This window comes from Heloderma suspectum, chromosome 2 (genome assembly GCF_057233095.1).
Source record: "Heloderma suspectum isolate Gila_16-S chromosome 2, 16-S_ref, whole genome shotgun sequence".
In the NCBI taxonomy this organism is placed as follows: domain Eukaryota; kingdom Metazoa; phylum Chordata; class Lepidosauria; order Squamata; family Helodermatidae; genus Heloderma; species Heloderma suspectum.
In genome coordinates this window covers 363,331,417-363,352,292 of record NC_139459.1, presented here as the reverse complement: position 1 = coordinate 363,352,292, position 20,876 = coordinate 363,331,417, and the positions used below count along the sequence as shown (strand labels likewise).

The window sequence follows — 20,876 nt, the reverse complement described above, 5'->3', positions numbered from 1 at the left end:
AGTATTTTAGACTTTTTTCTGACTAAACATGCATAGGATTGTGCCCTAAGACAAATTTTAAAGCTGAAAGATTAGAAAGTCTCAGAAAATAAAAAAGTCTTCACCTGGCGCCAGAGAGACAACAACATAGGTGCTAGGTGAGAAGGGCACTGCACAACCAGGGCTTGCTGTCCCCACTGAGAAGGGCCCCTTTTTTCAACAGTTTTCAAAAGGTCCTCAATCTATTTATTACATTTATATCCCACCTTTTTTTCCTCTTTAAGGAACCCAAAGCGGCATACATAATCCTCCTCCTCCCCATTTTATCCTCACAACAACAACCCTGTGTGGTAGGTTGAGTTGGGAGTCTGTGATTGGCCAAAGTCGCCCAGTGAGCTTCCATGGCGGAGTCGGGACTAGAACCCAGATCTCCTGACTCCCAGTCCAACACTCTAGCTACTACATCACACTGGCTCCTCTTCTCACAGAACCCTTAACTGCGTATGTAAGGACACACTGCAGGTGCTTACTACTGGGAAAGGCACTCTGTACATGCTCAGAGGCACCCTATTAGTAAGTTTGCTTCTGTAACGAAGGCAGCTGGCCAAAGATGGGTTGGATGTTGCTAAACAGGGACAACTAGAAAAGGACACAGGGCTACAAGACCAACAATGCCTGCAAGGAATTTTCTCCCACATAAAGTAGCACAGACTGAGAGACATGAAGGATTAGCTTTTGTTTATACGGTTTTTAAGTATGAAAAAAATACTCAGCAGTAATAGCAATCAGAACAATGGAACATGTAAAAGGAGCCAGTCTAAATAAGTGCCATAGGAAGGAGGTTGTTTAATTTGTATGCATACATATATTATATATTAGTGTGTATATATGCATATTATATACAGATAGATAGGTGATAGATAGATAGATAGATAGATAGATGATATATCAGGGCTGGCCCAAGCCATTTTGCTGCCTGAGGCGAAGAACAAGATGATGCCCACTCCCATTCTATGTACCAAAGCCAACTAGACTAGGAGATGAATCTTACTTCCATACTGGGGATGCAACATCTTTCTTCACTGCATCTGAAAGCAGCTGGATAGCTTAGGGGGTGCAGGACAAGCCAGGTGGCCCAGAGTTCTCTCCCCAGACATTTTCCTGCCACCTCCCAGCATCTGCTGCCTGAAGCAACTGCCTCACTCTGACTAATGGTAGGGCTGTCCCGATACATATAATAGAGAGGAGGAGGGCTATGTAAGCCGCCTTGGGTTCCTTACAAGGGGAAAAACGGTGGGATATAAATAACATCTTGATCAGACAAAGGTATGTCCTTATCCTGCTTCCTCCAAACCTGTGCAGCAGACACAGAAAGGGGAGCTAACATGTTGTATCCAAAGCGACTCAGCTAGTCTGTCTCCATTCCCATCTAATTCCTACCGAAATCCAGCCCACACATAATCCAGCCCATACACGTGTGATCTACTTGCACGCAAGGAACACCTGAGCCAGGAGGGCCAACCTCCAACTAATTCAGACAAAAAGAGAAGCGGATAGAGAGACAAGCATTACACACAGCCCACACTTCTGGCTCCCATTGGAACCAGGGGCAGGATCAATAGGGAAGCCTCTCTCCTTTCTGAGTAGCCGTCCATGGTACCTTGTTCTATGTCTTTGCATTCTTTGCCTCAGAATTCGTAACCATTCGGTTAGAAACCGGAGGTGTCACTATAGCTCCCTTGAGTTTCCTGATTCCCTTGAATGCACCTATGAGCACAGAGATAGAAAAAGGTACGAGGTATATACAGCCTTTACATCTCTGTTAAGCCACGTCAGTTCATAAAGCAGGTCACGAGCCAATATTGTGGGTGGATGCGGGCCAGCTTTTGAACCGTTCCGATGGCCTCTCTCATAACAGAATCGCCTCACATCTATAACTTATTCCCAGGCAAGTGTGCATAGTATTTCAACCTTAAAAGTGACACAAAAGCAATGGCAGCCCTGTTGGCCATAAGAACCGCCCCCACTCCCGATTCAAGGCAAGCCATGTGCCCTCTTTTACAGTGCTGCCCACTCCAAAGCCTGTTTAAAAGCCAGGCACCCTGAGACGGGAGGGAGCACAGGCCTGGCCCTCAAAGTTGCCTTCAACACCTAGCACCTGGACAGCAGACTGAGCAAAGCACACAGATTTTCCTACTATAGTGAGTTATACTGTATCTCTATTTAAATTCTAATAGTAATTATTTCTAAATGTGCACTTAGCATATGCACATTTATGCAAACCCATGCCCTCTTTTTGGAGGAATGCATTTCTTCTTTTGGGGAGTGGGGTGGAGGGAATTCTTATGTGGCCCCCCTACTATATTGTTTGGCTTGCTTTTTCCTCTTCCTCCACAAAACTGCAGCAGTGTTTTCGCAAAATCTATCCAAAGACCCAAGTTTTATTTTTTCATTTTAAAAAGCAAGTTTCTCGTCCTCATCATTCTGTATAAAATTTTTAAAACCCTGGTTAAAAAAAGAAAGAAAAGAATTAGGTCAGCACAAGACAGCTTGCGTTTGGACTCCAGACCTAGGCATTTTGGGAACTGTAGTTTTTTCTTTCTTTACCACGTTGGACTACTATTTCCTCCCTCTTCGTGTCTATTTATACACTGGCCAATCAGAGTATGCAAAAAAATACCAGGGTGGGAAGGGGGTTTCCTTTTACTCCCATTGGCTACTACGGTGCACGGGGGGGGGGGGGAGCAGGAAGAAGAGTCTTCAACCTTCCCGCGAAGTGTATCTAGGCCTTTGCATCCTGCACCCGGAGGAGGGAGAGGAAAAGATCCAGATCTACTCAAGCCTCCTTGCATCGGAACCGCCGCTGCGCTGGATTTGGGTTCCAGGCCGGCTCTCCTTAAGGGGAGGGGATCTGCTGTCGCCGAAATCCGTTTTACTCGGAGCAGCCCAACTCCCGAGTTCCTTCGGCTCCGGGTAAGAGTGGCTCTTTGTCCAATCTAGTGTCTTTTCCTTGTCCCTCCGTAGTGCTACTCACACTTGGATGTTTTGGCGGCTGCTGCTGTTGTATTTCTAACTTAATATTGGGTGCATGAATACGATCACTTTGCCACGCATTGTATCACGCGTCGGCAGCCCCTTTCTGGGTGGCACAAACTCCTGCTTAAGAATTGGCAGGATGATGCAGGAGACCAAGCTGCTTTTGCGTAAGAGTTCTCAGCCTGAATAGTATAGTTCCGCCTTCCCCAGCCTGGTGCCCTACAGAGGCATTGGGACTACAACTCCCAGCATCCCTCAGCCAGCATGGCTGGCTGAGGGACGCTGGGAGTTGTAGTCCCAACGCCCCTGGAGCAGCGAAGGCTGGTATAGTTTGATCATCAGTATTTACTCAAACACCCTTTCCCTACCTGATGTATTGGACTGGGAATGATGGGTGCTGCAGTCCCAACACATCTGGGGGCACAAAGTTGGGGGAAGCCTGGCTCAAATGCTGCAGCATATTGTTGCTAGTCCTATGGCATGTATGAATGCATGGTTGCATGTATATAACAGTATACGTCTGAATTACCAGTCATGGGGGAACACATTGTGCTTATGCCCTGCTTTGGGGCTTCCAGAGTCATGTGGTTGGCTATTGTGGGAAAGAGAATGCAGGATTAAACAGTCCTTTGACAGGTCTGATCCAGCAGGGCTCTTTCTCAGTTCTTAATCTTAATGATTTCTATCCCAACTTCCATTTTGAAAAAAAGTGTGCAGGGGGGCTTATATCATCTTTAAAAGAACAGTATTTAAATCAGTTTTTAAATTTAAATTAGTATTTAATTATTGTGAACCGCCCAGAGAGCTTCAGCTATTGGGTGGTATAGAAATGTAATAAATACATCTAATAATCATCTTAAAAGTGGATAGGTATTACCAGATCTTTGCAAAAGAAGAGCCCATCTGAATCTGCATACTGCAATCCTAAACATGCGTCCTATGGAGTACACCCCATTGGAAACAGTGGGACTGACTTCTGAGTAAACATGCCTAGGATTGCACTGCCAGGGTCTGGTCATGAGAGCAATCTTCTCCAACCTGTCCGTCTTTAGAGGTGCTGGCCTACAACTTCCATCATCCCCTGCTGGCTGGGGGATGACAGGAGCTGTAGTCCAACAGCTTTCACCTTTGGGGAAGGCTGAATCAGAGATTCACTGCTTCTGACCATGTCAGTTCCATTTAAGCTATTGTGGCTAAGAGGTGTTGTTAGATCTATCCTCAATATATTTGCTTATTATGTTCTTAAAGCCCCAGTCACTCTCTCACTTTTGAATCAAAGTCCACCTGCGTTGCTAGTATGATCTCACTTTCTGACTTTTCAGCAACTGCAGGTATGGTTTTTCTATGAAGCTGTAAGGTCTGTAGTCACTGAAAGTACAATTTCCTGACCTAGATAATGGGGGAAGGAAGCACTTGAAAACAACACAAATTAAAGACTACCTCTTTTTTCCATGGTCAGGGAGACATATATGCTCAATGCTGTGATTATAGGCTTGGGGGGGGGAGCATAATCTATTTCTCCACTCCCCCTTGCATATTTGGGTGCAGATGGGATTATTCCTCAGGTGCTCAACAAAAAGTCTGGAAATATAGAACCTTTTGGGTTGGGGGCAATTTAATCATGAATATTATTTTAGGGTGAACATTTAAAACAGGACTGGGCACCTGTGGCCCTCTTGATGTTTTGGCCTGCAATTCTCACCATCCTTCACCACTGGCTGGGCTGACTACGGCTGATGGGAGTTTGTAGGCCAAACCACCTGGAGGCCCACAAGTTGCCCACCCCTGCTTTAAAGCCTTGCTAAGAATTTCCTCTCTGTGCTGTGATCCACTGAAAGATCCATGTGAATGACTGGATCCCATGGAAGGCGTAAACAGATTAACTTGTGTCTGTGTATTGCAGACCAAGTGAAAACAATTGTTTCTGCTCTTCATTAATGATGCATGCTGGAATGTTGTAAAAGGAATTCATGCTTATTAATTTAAATGCTCAGGTGGCGTACATGGTCACTCCCATCCTTACAACCCATCCAGTGGTGCCGTCAGGACTGGACTCTGGGCGGACATCCAGGGCCCCACTCAGCAGAATGAGCAGGAAGGGCCCCAAACGCAGCAGGGCTGGCTTGCCCCATTTTGAAGTAAGTGAAGTCATACACGTTGCTATCTAAAGAGGGGGGTCTATAAAGCCATTAGTCCAGAGTCTAAAATTGTCTGACTGCAGTGATTTGAACTGAGACCAAAGGCCAACGCCTCTATCCTATTACGTGCCAAGCCAGACTTCAACAACCTGGTGCCCACCAGATGTTTTGGACCATGACTTCCATCATCCCTGACTACTGCCCATGCTGGCTGGGGCTGATGGGAATTGCGGTCCAAAACATCTGGAGGGTACCATGTCGTGGAAGGCTGTGCTAAGCTATGTAGTGTGATTCACTCCTAGGGCTATTTGGGTCACTCTGGCAGGTAGATGGCATGTAAGGGAGGAAGAAAATCTTGCCATGTTTCTTATCGGTGAGAATGAAGGGATGCATTTTCTGGATGCAAAACAATCATGGCAGACTTGGAAAATGCACCTTGTTGTTCCAGCGTTCAACAACTCTATTGTCCAGAGTACAACAACCCAGAGTTCACAACCCAACAACAAACCATGGGTTTTCTTCCAGGGTTCTTCATGGTTAACAACCCATATTTAAACCATAGTGAATGGTTTGCATGTAAAGACAACCCGTATTCAACCCATATTCTGTGTTGCTGTTACATGCAAACCAGGCCAGTGTCTCTGCCATGGAACCCCTTTGTGTTGCAGAGGATTCTGGGAAGTTGCCTAAGCAGCATGCTCAGTTCATGCAGGCCTCTGGCTAGTACCTCTGTTGCTCTGCGTAGACTGACAGTATTCCCTGAGCTCATCCAGCTCTTCCCCATGGCTCTGTGTTTGTATCTTAGTTTAGGAGACGATCTCTAACAGTGGGCAAGCTGGCTTGACGGTATTGTTTGTCCACCGTTATACCGAGCTTCTTACTGAAGAATTCAGATGAACTTCCAAGGAACCTCTGGGTTCTTCAGATTGTCATTTAAAAGTGTAAAAGTAAAGCTGAAAAGTAAAAGCAAGCTTGAAAAAAAGTATAAATTATTACATGTTCATATCTGGATAGTTCCTTTGCTTTAAGATGAGTACCGTCATCCCTTGCAGACAGTCCCATGCTTTTAGCCCTTTCCTCCTGTGGTATGGTCAACTGCCCCAGATGTAGTGAGAGTAGATGCAGCACAGTTTTAAGGCCTCATCCAAAATGACTCCCATGTCTGTCTCTCTCTCCTTTCATCCCCCACAGGCTGCGGCATGACCTCCCTGTTCGTTTCCAGGTCGTTACAGAGTTGTGGAGGAAAAGAACAGAAGACAAATCCGGTAAGGGGTTTGCATCCAGAGGTTGTGGGTGGGTTTGGGCTGAAGGGAGGAGGAAATGTGTGTGAAGCAGGGGGGTTGAATCTCTTTCCTCCCAAGGGCCGAATTGCATTTCAGAGAAGTTCTCAGGGGCCACATTCTAGTGGTGGGCGGGGCTGAAGGCAAAAGGGGCGGGGCCAAAATTAGCTTAAAGGTCTGACCACCAGTAGCTGAGCCTTAGGAGAGACACTTCAACCTTTTAGAATGGAGAAAAGACTGCAAAAGCCAGGAAACCCTGAAATGATTGGTGATCATAGTGAAAGGGTTGGGGCCATATAGGGAACCCCAGGAGGGCAGGATCTGACCCCCAGGAGGACTGGATTTGGTCCCGGGGCCTGAGGCCCTGCACCCACTTTGAAGAAATGGTTCGAGGTGGGACAGCAGCCATGTAAAGAAGCCCACAAAAATTGCTAGTCTTCAAAACAAAATTATTAGCTTTCTGGCAGCTGGTAGAGGAGGGACAGGATGTTCCGGCCATCCTCCGGCAGGCCTCTACATTTCTATGTGAGGCACGAAGGACAGGGCTTTCCTCCTTTGGTCACCTGCTTGGCTTCTCTGCTGGGTACGCTCAGCCCTTCTCCACCAGCTAACTTGCTCTCTGGCACAGGGTTCCTTGTTGCCTGAGGCAACCAAGTGAGTAATTGAACATGGGAGACATGAGCCCTTTTGACACGTTCTTCCTCCCATGTTGAAAGAACATGTGAGGAGAGGACCCCTTCCCCCTCCGTTGTCGCCCCCATTGCTCTGTATGCCAGGAGGGCGACATTCTGAAGAGGAACGGCTCCTGCATTCATGGAGGCCATCCACCCGACTGAGAACCCACATGAAAAGGGCTAAAGTCTGTCCCTTGGCTGCTGATGGTTGGACATAATGGAGCTCTCTGGGCAGTATCCAATAGTAGTGTAGGCCCATTCACTTCAGTGCATTCATTCTGTCTCGTTTCTAGAGCATGGCGCAGTTCACCCATGCAAGCCGGCTCCTTTGTTTTCCTCCCCCTGGATCTCGCCTCGTGTGCAGCTGGGTGGCTGTCCTAGCAGTTCAGGAGGGAGTGTCAGGAGCACAGAGGAGGGAGCAAGTGAAAAAGCAGGTGCTTGAAGGCAGGGCTGAAGGGAGAAAAGGGCCCAGAAAGCAGAGGGCATCTGGGATGGAAGAGAGCATGCAGTAGACCCATCCACACATACATTTTAACGTCTCAAGAAGGTAATATAGGAGTATACGTGGTGAACATATTTATGATGATTTTTGTCTGGTATATTAATTGTTGGATTCTTAATTGTATTGTCTGTTGTATTCTGGATATTACATTTAACAAATTATAAATTTAAAAAAGACTTTGCGTTGGGAAGAAAGGTGGAGATGGAAGAGGTGCATGCGTTGGAGATCTAAAACATAATGGAATTTCACTTGCGGATTCCAGATAACCAGCCCTAAAGCTTTCACTTGTTTTAATGTTGGGGTTGACAGCAGATTTAAGGCACAGTCCTATGTATGTTTAGACAGAAACATACTGGCTGGGGCATGGTGGGAGTTATAGGCCTTTTTTCTGTCTAAACATGCATACGATTGCGCCCTTACAGAATTTGTGGAGCCTAATCCCGTGCTTGTTTCCTCTGAACTAAATCCTGTTGTGTGAGGCTATTGAAACCTGGTGTCTTCTTTGTATACATTTAGATGCCAGGTTAAGGACTTCCTCTTTAAGCAAGCTCGTATTCTTTAATCTGTTGCTTGCTTCTTATTTTACTGCTGGCTCTTCAATGTTTTTAATATTTTAAAAATGTTCTAAATGTTTAATGATGTATTATTTTGATACTTTTATTGTTTTAATTTTTTGTTGTTGTTACTTTGTTGTTTTTGGTTTTATGATTGTAAACCACCCCAAGGGCATTTGCGAGTTGGGCAGTGTTGTTGTTGTTGTCGTTAAGTCGTGTCCGACTCTTCGTGACCCCATGGACCATAGCATGCCAGGCCTTCCTGTCCTGTGCTCTCTCCTGGAGTGCGCTCAAGTTCATATTCATTGCATCGGTGACGCTATCTAGCCATCTTATCCTCTGCCGTCCCCTTCTCCATTTGCCTTCAATCTTTCCCAGCATCAGGGGCTTTTCCAGTGAGTTTTCTCTTTGCGTTAGGTGGCCAAAATATCTGAGCTTCAGCTTCAGTATCTGGGCAGTATACAAATCTAATAAATAAATAATCCCAAACAGACAGGCCTACAAGTAAGTACTGCAGGAGGCCTTGCTCCCACGTCAGGGTGCATAGAATTGCAGTCTTTATAGATTAATTTATTAACTTTTAACTGATTCTCAAAATATCCATATAGGCACCTCTTTAAGACATTGTGTGAAGCAGCTTTCAACAACCTGGTGCCCTCCAGATGTTTTGGACTTCCATGAGCCCCAGTCAGTATGACCAATGGTCAGGAAAGCTCGGAGTTGTGATCCAAAACATCTGGAGGGCACCAGGGTGGAGAAGGCTGAAGCGTCATCTTTTGCCTTTGCTATTATAGTAATGCAGCAGAAGGAAAGTTACCCCTGGCCCAGGTAAACATACGTGTCTTTAATTCACTGCCTTGCCAATTCAAAATTGAGCCTTGCTGCTTAATCAACTGAACCTCGAGTTAGTTAATCTGCAGATGAAATCGACGGAATATTTCAGCTCTGCTTTTTATTCATTTCATAGCACAAGGGCTGGGAATTCCAAGGACTCTAGAAACCTGTGGAGGAAGACATAGAATCATAGAATAGTAGGGTTGGAAGGAGCCTACAAGGCCATTGAGTCCAACCCCCTGCTCAATGCAGGAATCCAAGTCAGAGCATCCCCCACAGATGGCTGTCCAGCCTTGTCTTGAATGCCTCCAGTGTGGGAGAGCCCACCACCTCCCTAGGTAATTGGTTCCATCGTCGTATTGCTCTAACAGTCAGGAGGTTTTTCCTGATGCTCAGCCGGAATCTGGCTTCCTGTCACTTGAGCCCATGATTCTGTGTCCTGCACTCTGGGATGATCAAGAAGAGATCCTGGCCTTCCTCTCTGTGACAGCCTTTCAAGTAGAGTGCTATCATATCTCCCCTCAGTCTTCTCTTCTCAAGGCTAAACATGCCAAGTTCTTTCAGTCTCTCTTCATAGGGCTTTGTTTCCAGTCCCCTGATCATCTTTGTTGCCCTCCTCTGAACCCTCTTCAGCTTGACTGCATCCTTCTTAAAGTGCAGTGCCCAGAACTGGACACAGTACTCCAGATGAGGCCTAACCAGTGCTGAGTAGAGGCGGACTAGTACTTCCCGGGATTTGGAAGCTACGCTTCTATCAATGCAGCCCAAAAGAGCATTTGCCTTTTTTGCAGCCATATCACATTGTTGGCTCAAATTCAGCTTGTGATCTACAACACTTCCAAGATCCTTCTCGCTTGTAGTGTTGTTGAGCCACGTATCCCCCATCTTGTAACTGTGCATTTGGTTTCTTTTTCCTAGGTGCAGAACTTGGCATTTGTCCCTATTAAATATCATTCTGTTGTTTTCTGCCCAGCGCTCCAGTCTATCCAGATCACCTTGAATTTTGTTTCTGTCTTCCAAAGTATTAGCTATCCCGCCCAATTTTGTGTCATCTGCAAATTTGATCAGCATTCCCTGCACCTCCTCCTCCAAGTCATTAAAACAAATGTTGAAGAGCACTGGGCCCAGGACTGAGCTCTGCGGCACCCTGCTCATTTCCTCTCCCCAGTTTCAGAAGATCCCATTGATAAGCACTCTTTGGGTCGGATTCTGTAGCCAACTGTGGATCCACCTGATCGTTGTTTCATCTAGCCCACGTCATAGACCCTCTTTTGGGAGAAGACTGAGTCAAAGTAGGAATTGAGCACTTCTGCCTTTTTTTGTCATTTTGCCATCCTTATTTAATAGCTGAACCACCATTTCTTTCCTCTGTCTTTTACTATGCACGTAGCTGAAGAAAGCCTTTTTGTTGCTTTTTGCCTCCCTCCCTAACCTCAGCTCATTCTCAGCTTTAGCCTTCCTGACGCCATCCCCGCCATTCTGTGCTGCTGGCCTGTACTATTCCTTTGTTGCTTGGCCTTCCTTCCACTTTCTATATGTGTCCTTTTTTGTTTTCAGGTCATCTCTTAGCTTTTTGTGAAGCCACACTGGCTTCTTCTGTTGTCTTCCACCTTTTCTTCTTGTTGGAATTGTTTGTAATTGTGCCTTGAGAATTTCCTTTTTTAAAAACTCCCACCCATCTTGGGAGTTTTGAGTATGACTGAGATGTGCCTTGCCCCACGATGACAGGTCCTGAGTCGTTGGTTCTTTTTCCTCTTCCAGGGCCCTGTGACATTTGAGGATGTGGTCATCTATTTCTCAGAAGCGGAGTGGGCTCTGCTGAACTGGGCACAAAGAGCCCTATACAAGGAGGTCATGCAGGAGAATTACCAGAATGTGATGTCGCTGGGTAAGGAATAGCACTTTCCTCTCAAAGGGCTCTTGCTCGCGTTGCTCTGGGAGTGTGGAAGCCACTGTCACGCTGTTCCCCCCTGTGCATCAGAGCCAGGGCTGTGTGGGAGGAGGCTTTGCTTGGGCTCCTCCTATATCAGCATTTGCCCAGTTGGGTGGGGAAGTGATGCTTCCTGTGGGAGGAGCCTTGGCAGTGGCCCTTCTCACACTACCCTGGTGTGGGGGTGCAGAACCTCTTTCAGCCGAAGGGCCAGATTCCATTTTGGAGAAGCTTTCAAGGGCCCTGGTCCAGAGGTGTGCGGGGCTAAAGGGGTGGGGCTGCAATACTAAAAAGACCACCCTATTGCAGCTTAAAGTTCTAAGCTCACAGAGAGGCATTTCAACCTTATAGAATGGGGGGGAAACTGCACTAAAGCCAGGTAACTACCAAACGATCAGTGTTTGGGGGAAAGGGGGTCATGCCAGGGGAAGGGGACATGGCTATCTGGTGAGCCCCAGGAGGGCTGGATTTGGCCCCTGGGCCTGAGATTCTGTACTCCTGCCCTAGTAGGCCAGGAGGGACCCAAACTTCTACAGTGGCTCCCACCCCACTGGCGTAATGTGAGAAAGGGGTCTGAGCTCCATTCCCCGCGGCCTGCCTGCTTTGGAACCTGCTTGTCTTTAGTGCAGCAGCCCTGACACTCCTGACCACGTCTGTTTTTACCCAATCTCAAAAGCGATGGATGTGCTATCTGAAGGAAGTATTTGCACTGCATTGCTTTGTATTTCAATTCATTTTCATTTTGTTTCTATATTCCTCCCTCCCCCCGCCCCCATTTTCCCACATGAACCTGCCCAGGCTTTAAAATCAAGAGACTGAGGCCGTGTGTTGGGTACCACCATCCTCTGAAGTGAAGTGGGTGGTGACAGAAGACAGGATCTTCTCTGTGGTGGCACGACATCTTTAGAATTCCCTCCTTCTCCCCTTCTCCCAGGCATTTCAGTTGTTCGATGTAGTTTTGTGATGTTATGCTGCCATTTTATTTTATTACTATGCTGTATTCTTTTTTGTCGCGTGAACTATTTATGATTGTGCCGTGTTTTAGTAATGAGTTTACTATTTTATTGTCGATGTTTGCAAGCTAGTTTGAGAGCTTTTGCTAAAGGGCAGCTAAATAAGTATTCTTAATAGCTAGCTAGTGTGTTGTAGTGGTTAGAGCGTTGGACTGGGACCCAGGAGATCTGGGTTCTAGTCCCCTCTAGGCCATGAAGCTCCCTGGGTGTCTTTGGGCCGTTCACTGACTTTCAATGTAACCTACCTCACAGGGTTGTTGTGAGGATAAAATGGAGAGGAGGAGGACCATGTAAGCTGCCTTGGGTTCCTCGCAAGAGGAAAAAGGGCAGGATATAAATGTAATAAATAAAGAAATAAAAAAAATTCCCAAGGAAAACCCAAAGCTACTATCAGTAGCGACAAAAATATTCAGGAGGGCAATATCAAAATAACATGCCATGTCACCAAAATAATTGCAGTTAACAGTAAATAAGAACAATTCAGGTCCTATTAACTTATCAGAACATTTCAATAGCACCCATAGGAACAGAGTAATAACATTTCAAAAACATAATGGCTGCACTTGGATGTAATGTTAAACCAGGGGTTTAAAACCATCAGCCCTAGCCAGCATAGCCAATGTTAAGGGCAGATGGGAGTTGTAAGCCAAAACATCTGGAGAGCCACAAATTGCCCATCCCTGTACTAAACCATGGTTTATTTAGCTTACCTGTGGTTTGTACATCTGAACTGACCCTGGCAAACTAACCATGACCTGAAACCATGGTTTGAAGTTGGCTTGTGAAGCTTGACTTAAATTAACCATGGTTTGTTGATATGTTCAATCCTGCTATCCTCACTTAATCCCAGTTTATTTGGGTGCTCTGCCCCAGCTGCCCACCTGACATGAGGCAAGGGCGGTTAGAAAACAAATCGGCCCATGCAGCTAAGCAAGTCCCTCTAGTAGTTTTCCAGAGCTCACCCTCCCTCCGCACTCTGCTTGGCAACAGGCTCCCATCCCTGCCCACCTCCTCGCTGAGAAGACTTCCCTAAGAACATAAGAAGAGTCCATCTAGTCCAGCATTCTGTTCACACGGTGGCCAAGCAAGTGCCCTACTGGGAAGCCCACAAGTGGGACATGAGTGCAATAGAACTTCCCCATCGTGTTCCCCAGCAACTGGTGCACCTAGGCATACTGCCTCCGATACTGGAGGTAGCATATAGCCATCAGGGCTAGTAGCCATTGTTAGCCTTCCCCATGAATTTGTCCAATCCCCTTTTAAAGCCATCCAAATGGGTGGCCATCACTATATCTTGTGGAAGTGAATTCCATAGCTTAACTTGTTGTTCAGTCGTTAAGTCGTGTCCAACTCTTCGTGACCCTATGGACCATAGCACGCCAGGCCTTCCTGTCCTGCGCTCTCTCCCGGAGTGTTCATATTCATTGCACCGGTGATGCTATCTAGCCATCTCATCCTCTGCCATCCCCTTCTCCTTTTGCCTTCAGTCTTTCCCAGCATCAGGGTCTTTTCCAGTGGGTTTTCTCTTCGCATTAGGTGGCCAAAATATTTGAGCGTCAGCTTCAGGATCTGTCCTTCCAATGAGCACTCAGGGTTGATTTCCTTTAGGATGGACTGATTTGACCTTCTTGCAGTCCAGGGGGTTCGTAAGAGTCTTTTCCAGCACCACAGTTCGAAGGCATCAATTCTTCGGCGCTCAGCCTTCCTTATAGTCCAGCTCTCACAGCCATACGTTGCTACTGGGAAAGCCATAGCTTTGATTATGCGAACCTTTGTCAGCAAGGTGATGTCTCTGCTTCTTACTATGCTGTCTAGGTTTGCCATAGCTTTCCTCCCAAGGAGCAAGCGTCTTTAAATTTCATGGCTACAGTCACAGTCTGCAGTGATCTTGGAGCCCAAGAAAATAAAATCCGTCACTGCTTCCATTTCTTCCCCTTCTATAAGCCAGGAAGTGATGGGGCCAGATGCCATGATCTGAGTTTTTTTAATGTTGAGTTTCAAACCAGCTTTTGCACTCTCCACTTTCACCCTCAGCAAGAGGCTCTTGAGATCCTCTTCGCTTTCTGCCATTGGGGTGGTATCGTCTGCATATCTGAGGTTGTTGATAATTCTCCCGGCAATCTTAATTTCGACCTCTGATTCATCCAACCCGGCGTTTCTCATGATGTACTCTGCATATAAGTTAAATAAGCAGGGCGACAATATGCAGCCTTGTCATACTCCTTTCCCAATTTTGAACCACTCGGTTGTTCCATGTCCGGTTCTTACTGTTGCTTCTTGACCCTCGTACAGGTTTCTCAGGAGACAGGTAAGGTGGTCTGGTACTCCCATCTCTTTCAGAATTTGCCACAGTTTGTTGTGATCCACACTATCAAAGGCTTTAGCGCAGTCAATCAAGTAGAAATAGACGTTTTTCTGGAATTCTCTTGCTTTCTCCATGATCCAGCAAATGTTGGCAAATTTGATCTCTAGTTCCTCTGCCGCTTAGGAACCCAGCTTGTACTTCCGGTAGTTCTCGGTTCACATACTGCTGAAGCCCAGCTTGTAGGATTTTGAGCATAACCTTGCTGGCATGTGAAATGAGCGCAATTGTACGGTAGTTTGAACACTCTTTGGCATTGCCCTTCTTTGGAATTGGAATGTGAACTGACCAATTCCAGTCTTGTGGCCACTGTTGAGTGTTCCAAATTTGTTGGCATATTGAGTGCAGCACTTTAACAGCATCATCTTTTAGGATTTTAAATAGCTCAGCTGGAATACTGTCATCTCCACTAGCTTTGTTGTTAGTAATGCTTGCTAAGGCCCACTTGACTTCACTCTCTAGGATGTCCGGCTCAAGTTCAGTGACCGCCTATCATGGCTATCAGGGACATTAAGATCTTTCCTGTATAGTTCTTCTGTGTATTCTTTCCACCGCTTCTGTTAGGTCCCTGCCTTCTTTGTCCTTTATCATGCCCGTCTTTGCACAAAACGTTCCCTTGAGATCTCCAATTTTCTTGAAGAGATCTCTAGTCTTTCCCATTCTATTGTTTTCCTCAATTTCTTTGCATTGTTCATTTAAGAAGGCCTTCTTGTCTCTCCTTGCTGTTCTCTGGAAGTCCGCATTCAGTTGGATATATCTTGCCCTTTCTCCCTTGCTTTTCGCTTCTCTTCTTTCCTCAGCTACTTGTTAAGCCTCATCAGACAGCCACTTGGCTTTCTTGCATTTCTTTTTCTTTGGGATGGATTTCGTTGCTGCCTCCTGAACAATGTTATGGACCTCCGTCCAGTTCCTCAGGCACTCTGTCTATCAGGTCTAATCCCTTAAATCTGTTCATCACCTCCACTGTATATTCATGAGGGATATGATTTAGATCATACCTGAATGGTTTAGTGGTTTTCCCTACGTTCTTCAATTTGAGCCGAAATGTTGCAACAAGAAGCTCATGATCTGAGCCACAGTCAGCTCCAGGTCTTGTTTTTACTGACTGTATAGAGCTTCTCCATCTTTGGCTGCAAAGGACATAATCACTCTGATTTCGATATTGACCATCTGGTGATGTCCATGTCTAGAGTCACCTCTTGTGCTGTTGGAAAAGCGTGTTTGCTATGATCAGCGTGTTCTCTTGGCAAAACTCTATTAGCCTTTGTCCTGCTTCATTTTGTACACCAAGGCCATGCTTGCCTGTTATCTCAGTGTTTTCTTGACTTCCTACCTTAGCATTCCAATCCCCTATGATGAAGAGGACATCTTTTTTTGGTGTTAGTTCTAGAAGGTGTTGTAGGTCTTCATAAAACCGATCAACCTCAGCTTCTTCGGCCTCAGTGGTTGGGGCATAGACTTGAATTACTGTGATGTTGAATGGTTTGCCTTGGATTCGTACTGAGATCATTCTATCATTTTTGAGATTGTACTCCAGTACTGCTTTTCCCACCCTTTTGTTGACTATGAGGTCTACTCCATTTCTTCGAAGGGATTCTTGCCCACAGTAGTACATATGATGGTCACCTGAATTAAATTCGCCCATGCTTATCCATTTTAGTTTGCTGATTCCCAAGATGTCGATGTTCAACCTTGCCATCTCATGTTTGACCACCTCGAGCTTAGCTTACATTCCAGGTTCCTGAACAACATTGTTCTTTACAGCATTGGATTTTCTTTTCACCACCAGACACCTCCACAGCTGAGTGTCCTTTTGGCTTTGGCCCAGCCGCTTCACTCTTTCTGGCGCTACTTGGAAATTCCCTCTGCTCTTCCCCAGTAATATATTGGACACCTTCCGACCTGAGGGTCTCATCTTCCGGCATCATATCTTTTAGCCTTGTGATACGTTCCATGTGGTTTTCTTGGCAGGAAAACTGGAGTGGGTTGCCATTTCCTTCTCCAGTAGACCACATTTTGTCAGAACTCTCCATGACCTGTCTGTCTTGGGTGGCCCTGCACGGCATAGCTTATGGCTTCACTGAGTTACGCATGCCCCTTTGCCACAACAAGGCAGTGATCCATGAAGGGGGTAGCTTAATTATGCATTGTTTAAAGAAGTCCTTCCTTTTGTTGGTCTTGAATTTCCCACCGATCAGCTTCATGGCATGACCAATTGGGTTTTAGTATTATACCCTCTGCAGCCTGCCTGTGTAGCTCTGCAGTGCAGCAGGATACTGACCTTGGACTACGCTGCAGTGCTTTTTGCAGGTGGAAGAGTCATGCTCAGGCAGACCAAGTGTCATTGTTCCCTGAGGGTCCTCATGCTATAAGACTAAAGTTTGTAAACGGGGGTGTGATAACAATTGTATGGGAGGGTGCAAAACTGAAATATTTCTCATGTGCGCCCTGTGCACTTTTGTTTACCCTTGGCAGGCCGGACCCCTTTCTTGCCATCTCCTGCTGCTTCTGCGAAGGACACCCAAGAGTCCCAGAGGCAGAGGGCCAAATATTGGAGCAAGGAGGAGATTGGGGTCTTTGTCGACCTATGGGTCAGCCCAGAGGTGCAAAATGAGCTCCGGAACATGTACCACAACGAGGCAGTCTTTAACTGGCTTTCCAACGAAATGGGCCTGCGGGGCTTCAACCGTTCCGCTCGCCAGTGCCGCGAGAAGATGAATGCCCTTAAGAAGAAGTTTAAGGAGGTCACCACTCAGAATAAATGCCCCGGGGCAGAACTGAGCACCATGCCGTTCTACGATAAGCTAGCCACAATCCTTCTGCACAGAAGAGATGGCACCCCCAGGTATGCTGCAGGCAGTGGGGCTCCAGACAAGGGTTCGTGGCCAAGGCAGACGGCACTGACGCTGGCCAGGCAGACCTCCTCACTCACGCCTGGAATGTCTGGGCAGGCCAGGCCCCCTTTAACAACAGCAGCCCAAGCGAAGCCGCCTCCTCAAAAGCAGGCCCGCCTTCTCCAGGGGAAGCTTGGTCTTGCTCAGGCCGGTTGGGTGTCCGCCCTTCATCACCCTGAGCTTGTCTCGCAGCCCAATGGAAGCGTGGCGACGCAAGGGGATCATAAGCCCCTTGGACTGAGCTCACCTGGGCAGTTTGCCATGCTCACGCCCAAGATTGAGGAGGAGGAGGAACCCCAGGACGAGCAACCTGGCTCAAGCCACTCCGAGCTCCGAGGAGCCCTTCCGCCAGTGGAGGTGCGTGTGGTGGATGAACATGGAGCCACTGTCGCAACAGCCATGTACAAGCAGTGCAAGGAGGAGCAGGAGGAGGAGAACGACACAGGCCTGGATCTGGAGCTTGACTTTGACACAAAGCTCATAAGAGAGATTGTGGCTGACGGGCACCCTCCGGAGGTGGCGGAAGTCCTCGTCGACCCAAACACGCTGTCGGAGCTCTCGGAAGAACCATACAGCGGAGGTGAGGGAGATGATGACTTTCCCGTGGATTTGCTCCCGTCTTTTGAGGACCGATTCTCCACCATCCACGGGCTCAGGGACGGCAACCCAGAGCGGGAAAGACCGGAACAAAAGCGTCCGCCATCCAGGGCTCCGTCTCTATGTAAGGAAGCTTGACTCGGTCTCAGAAACATTGGCCCCATTGTGCAGTATCCTGACTGACCCCATCATTTGGTACCCTATCATTTGGTACCCCATGGCGCAATACACTAACCTACCTGTCATTTGGTTGGTTTCACAGACGTTAGCCCCATTGTGTAGTACCCTGACTGACCTGTCGTTTAGAACAGGGGTACACAACCCACAGGCCACATGTGGCCCCTGGACACGGTTGCACAGCCTCCATGCTCCCCCCCAAACTCCCCTTCTCTCGTCAATCAGCACTGCTGCTTTCCCACTGCTGATGGTGGCATGGGAGCAACAAAATTTGTTAGGGTTGCTGGAAGGGGGTTAAAGCCTCCTCCTTCCCGCAGTGACCCAGAAGCAGCCAGCATAGCAGCTTCTGAGCCACTAATGGCAATGCCAATGCAGCAATGGCTAGTGGGAGCACAGTGGGAGGAGGAAGAGGCATTAGCCTCCCCCTTCCTCAGCAGCCCCAATGCAGATTCCCCCTTGTCCCAGTGATATCGCACAGGATTGCTGGGATTGGGGTGGGGTTAAAGCCTCCTTCCCACTCTAGAGTCCTTGCATGCCTGTGAGTGTGTACACATGTCTAAGCCCCCTGCCAACATCGGATGGAGCCCTGAGGGCAAAAAAAGGTTATGTGTCTCCGATTTAGAATTATTCTTGCTTTGTTTTTAACTGCTCTCTTTCTTCTCCTCTGCAGCTGAAAGTCTCCTACAGGAGCAAGAGGGCAAAGGGCTTGAAAACACGGATCCCACCTCTTTTCTCCTGGGCAACATGGGACGTACGGATCCCCACACAGGCAGTGATGGGGCTGTAGGCATGGCTGACGAGCAACCATTAGATTACGTTCCGCCTGCTGTAGAGCTAGATGAAAAGGCACCGTTGACCAACGCACAAAGGGCTGCCAGATTCAGGAACAAGAGGAAAGCCGAGAGAGCGCAGATGGCCAGGGATCTCATCAAGGCCACCAGGGAAACCGGGGAGCAAATCCGCGAGGCCCTTTATGAACTCGATAGTAAGGAATCAGAGAGGCGGGTCGACGACCGCAGAGTGGCTGTTTGGTGCGCGAGGCACATCGCAAGAAGCATAAGGGAGTCTAGCCAGACAATGGCTACAGCCATGCGCAGCTCTGACACTGCGCTCCATAGGTGCATGGAGAAGTACACCGCTGCCCTAGAGAGGCAAACGACTCTGTTGGAGCGCATTGCAGACTCATTAAACGCACAAGCGGAGGCTCCCCAAACTTCCCCCGTTATTCCCACCGATAGGATACATGCAGCATCCCTGCATTCAAGTACCATACCAGCCCCTTCCCTCCCACAGCCCACTTGTGTCGAGCAAGACCCTCCCCTTGCTGAGAAGTCAGCCGGCGAACGAGGAAGAGCCACTTAGGGGGAGGGTGGCGGTTAAACCAAAGTAGCAGTAGGCAACAATGCTCTCAGCAGATCGTTAAATTGCTGCATTGTTCCTCTTGTAAACAAAAGAAGGTTCGCAAAGCATTTTTGAACGTTGATAAAATGATGGTGATACTTCTGTTTACTGTCTACTGCAGGGGTGGGCAGAAAGTAGATCTCTAGATGCTTAGGACTTCAATTGCCACTATTCTTGACCATTAGCCATACTGGCAAGGGCTTCTGGGAGTTGAAGCCCAAAGCCTCTGGAGATCTACTTTCAGCCCCCTCCTGGTCTACTGTACCATGCTGTATGATCAGTGTTTAGGCTTCCCTCTGTTACATTACTTGAGAACATGGTGCTGTTTTCTGCACCTTATCGTAATGCCTTTAAGCAGGTTGATGGTCTTTGTGGTTCACAAAGCTCTGATTCGACCTGGCATTTTTTTATAGCACTCCACAGTGCCCAATATTTACCAGCCAGGGCTGCCCACAATGGCTACTTTGCGACCTTTTTGCAGTTGTATGGAAAATAAATGTTAAAATCCTCTTTTTTGAGACAAGCAGCTGTGAGAAATCATTCACCACTGTTTCTCCACAGAAATAGAAAACAGCAAAGTGTTATCCCATTTTGAGGTCAATATTATTTGCTGAGAAAATGCTTGTTGCGGTTATTTTTTTTTAAAGTATTTATCTATTAGCATCTGGTCCCTTTGGCATCTTCTGTGGGGATTGTTAGAAACACCCAGACTTGGATTTGGAGAAGACTTGAGAATAACATGCTTGTCTCTTTTAAAATAATTCCTGTCGATCTGGCACAACCATCAATTCTCCATTACAGAGGACCCTTCCTGTCATGTACCCCGTGATACAGTGGTGAATTTGGTGAGGATGTGAGGTGACGATGGCAGTGTGTACACAGCTCCCCTCCAAAGAGCACGAGCACATAGCATAATACCTAGCAGGAGCAGCAAGGCTGCAATCCTACATCTGGTTACCTATGAGTGGGCTCCATTCTGCTCAAGTGGCGCTGAATTCTGACTGCAGAGGTTCAACTTGTAAAATACGTTGAGCTTTAACAAAAGACTTTCCTCAGCCAACTGAAAATGCAACTTTTAGCTTTTAATTAGAAATGCAAACACTCTTGGAAAGAAGAGTTGCCATTGAAATGGCTAGAGTGAAGTAGAAACCTATTCAAAGCAAAGCAAAAAAAGTATCCAGTCTCTGATTGAGTATTTTCCTCATTTTTGTATTCTAGCTCCGGCGTGCAAACAGTGCTCCCTCCCCCTGCACCCAATCTGGTGGCTTCCCAAGACCTCCGGCCTGTCAAAAAAAGGACAAAAAGAACAATGCTCTAGGAACGGGCTCTATGGTTCCTGCCATAGAAGCCTCATTCCTAGAACCTTCTAAAAGGAAGTGCTCAAATGCTCCTGACTGCATCCTAGGATGCTCTAGAAATGAGGCGTCTATGGCAGGAACCATACAGCCTGTTCCGTTTTTTTCCCCCCTTCGGCAGCAGAGGGAATGAAAGGGTTATAACTGAGT

General features: G+C 47.1%; 1 protein-coding gene across 1 annotated transcript; it reads left to right on the top strand.

The window, feature by feature from the left end:
* The first annotated feature begins 2,640 nt into the window (after positions 1 to 2,640).
* Positions 2,641 to 20,682, top strand: LOC146355717 (uncharacterized). Its single transcript, XM_084830817.1, has 6 exons — positions 2,641 to 2,952; positions 5,010 to 5,153; positions 6,345 to 6,418; positions 10,759 to 10,885; positions 16,778 to 17,917; positions 18,641 to 20,682. The coding sequence occupies exons 3-6, from the start codon at positions 6,353 to 6,355 to the stop codon at positions 19,330 to 19,332; spliced, it is 2,025 nt and encodes a 674-aa protein (XP_084686943.1). The 5' UTR covers positions 2,641 to 2,952; positions 5,010 to 5,153; positions 6,345 to 6,352; the 3' UTR covers positions 19,333 to 20,682.
* Positions 20,683 to 20,876: the final 194 nt, after the last annotated feature.

What these genes read in the sequence shown, in the direction of transcription:
- LOC146355717 (XM_084830817.1), top strand. Translation starts at nt 6,353, where the DNA reads ATGACCTCCCTGTTCGTTTCCAGGTCGTTACAGAGTTGTGGAGGAAAA. An exon ending in AAGAACAGAAGACAAATCCG is followed by an intron (nt 6,419 to 10,758) that starts GTAAGGGGTTTG and finishes TTCCTCTTCCAG; the next exon opens with GGCCCTGTGACATTTGAGGA. An exon ending in ATCCAGGGCTCCGTCTCTAT is followed by an intron (nt 17,918 to 18,640) that starts GTAAGGAAGCTT and finishes TCTCCTCTGCAG; the next exon opens with CTGAAAGTCTCCTACAGGAG.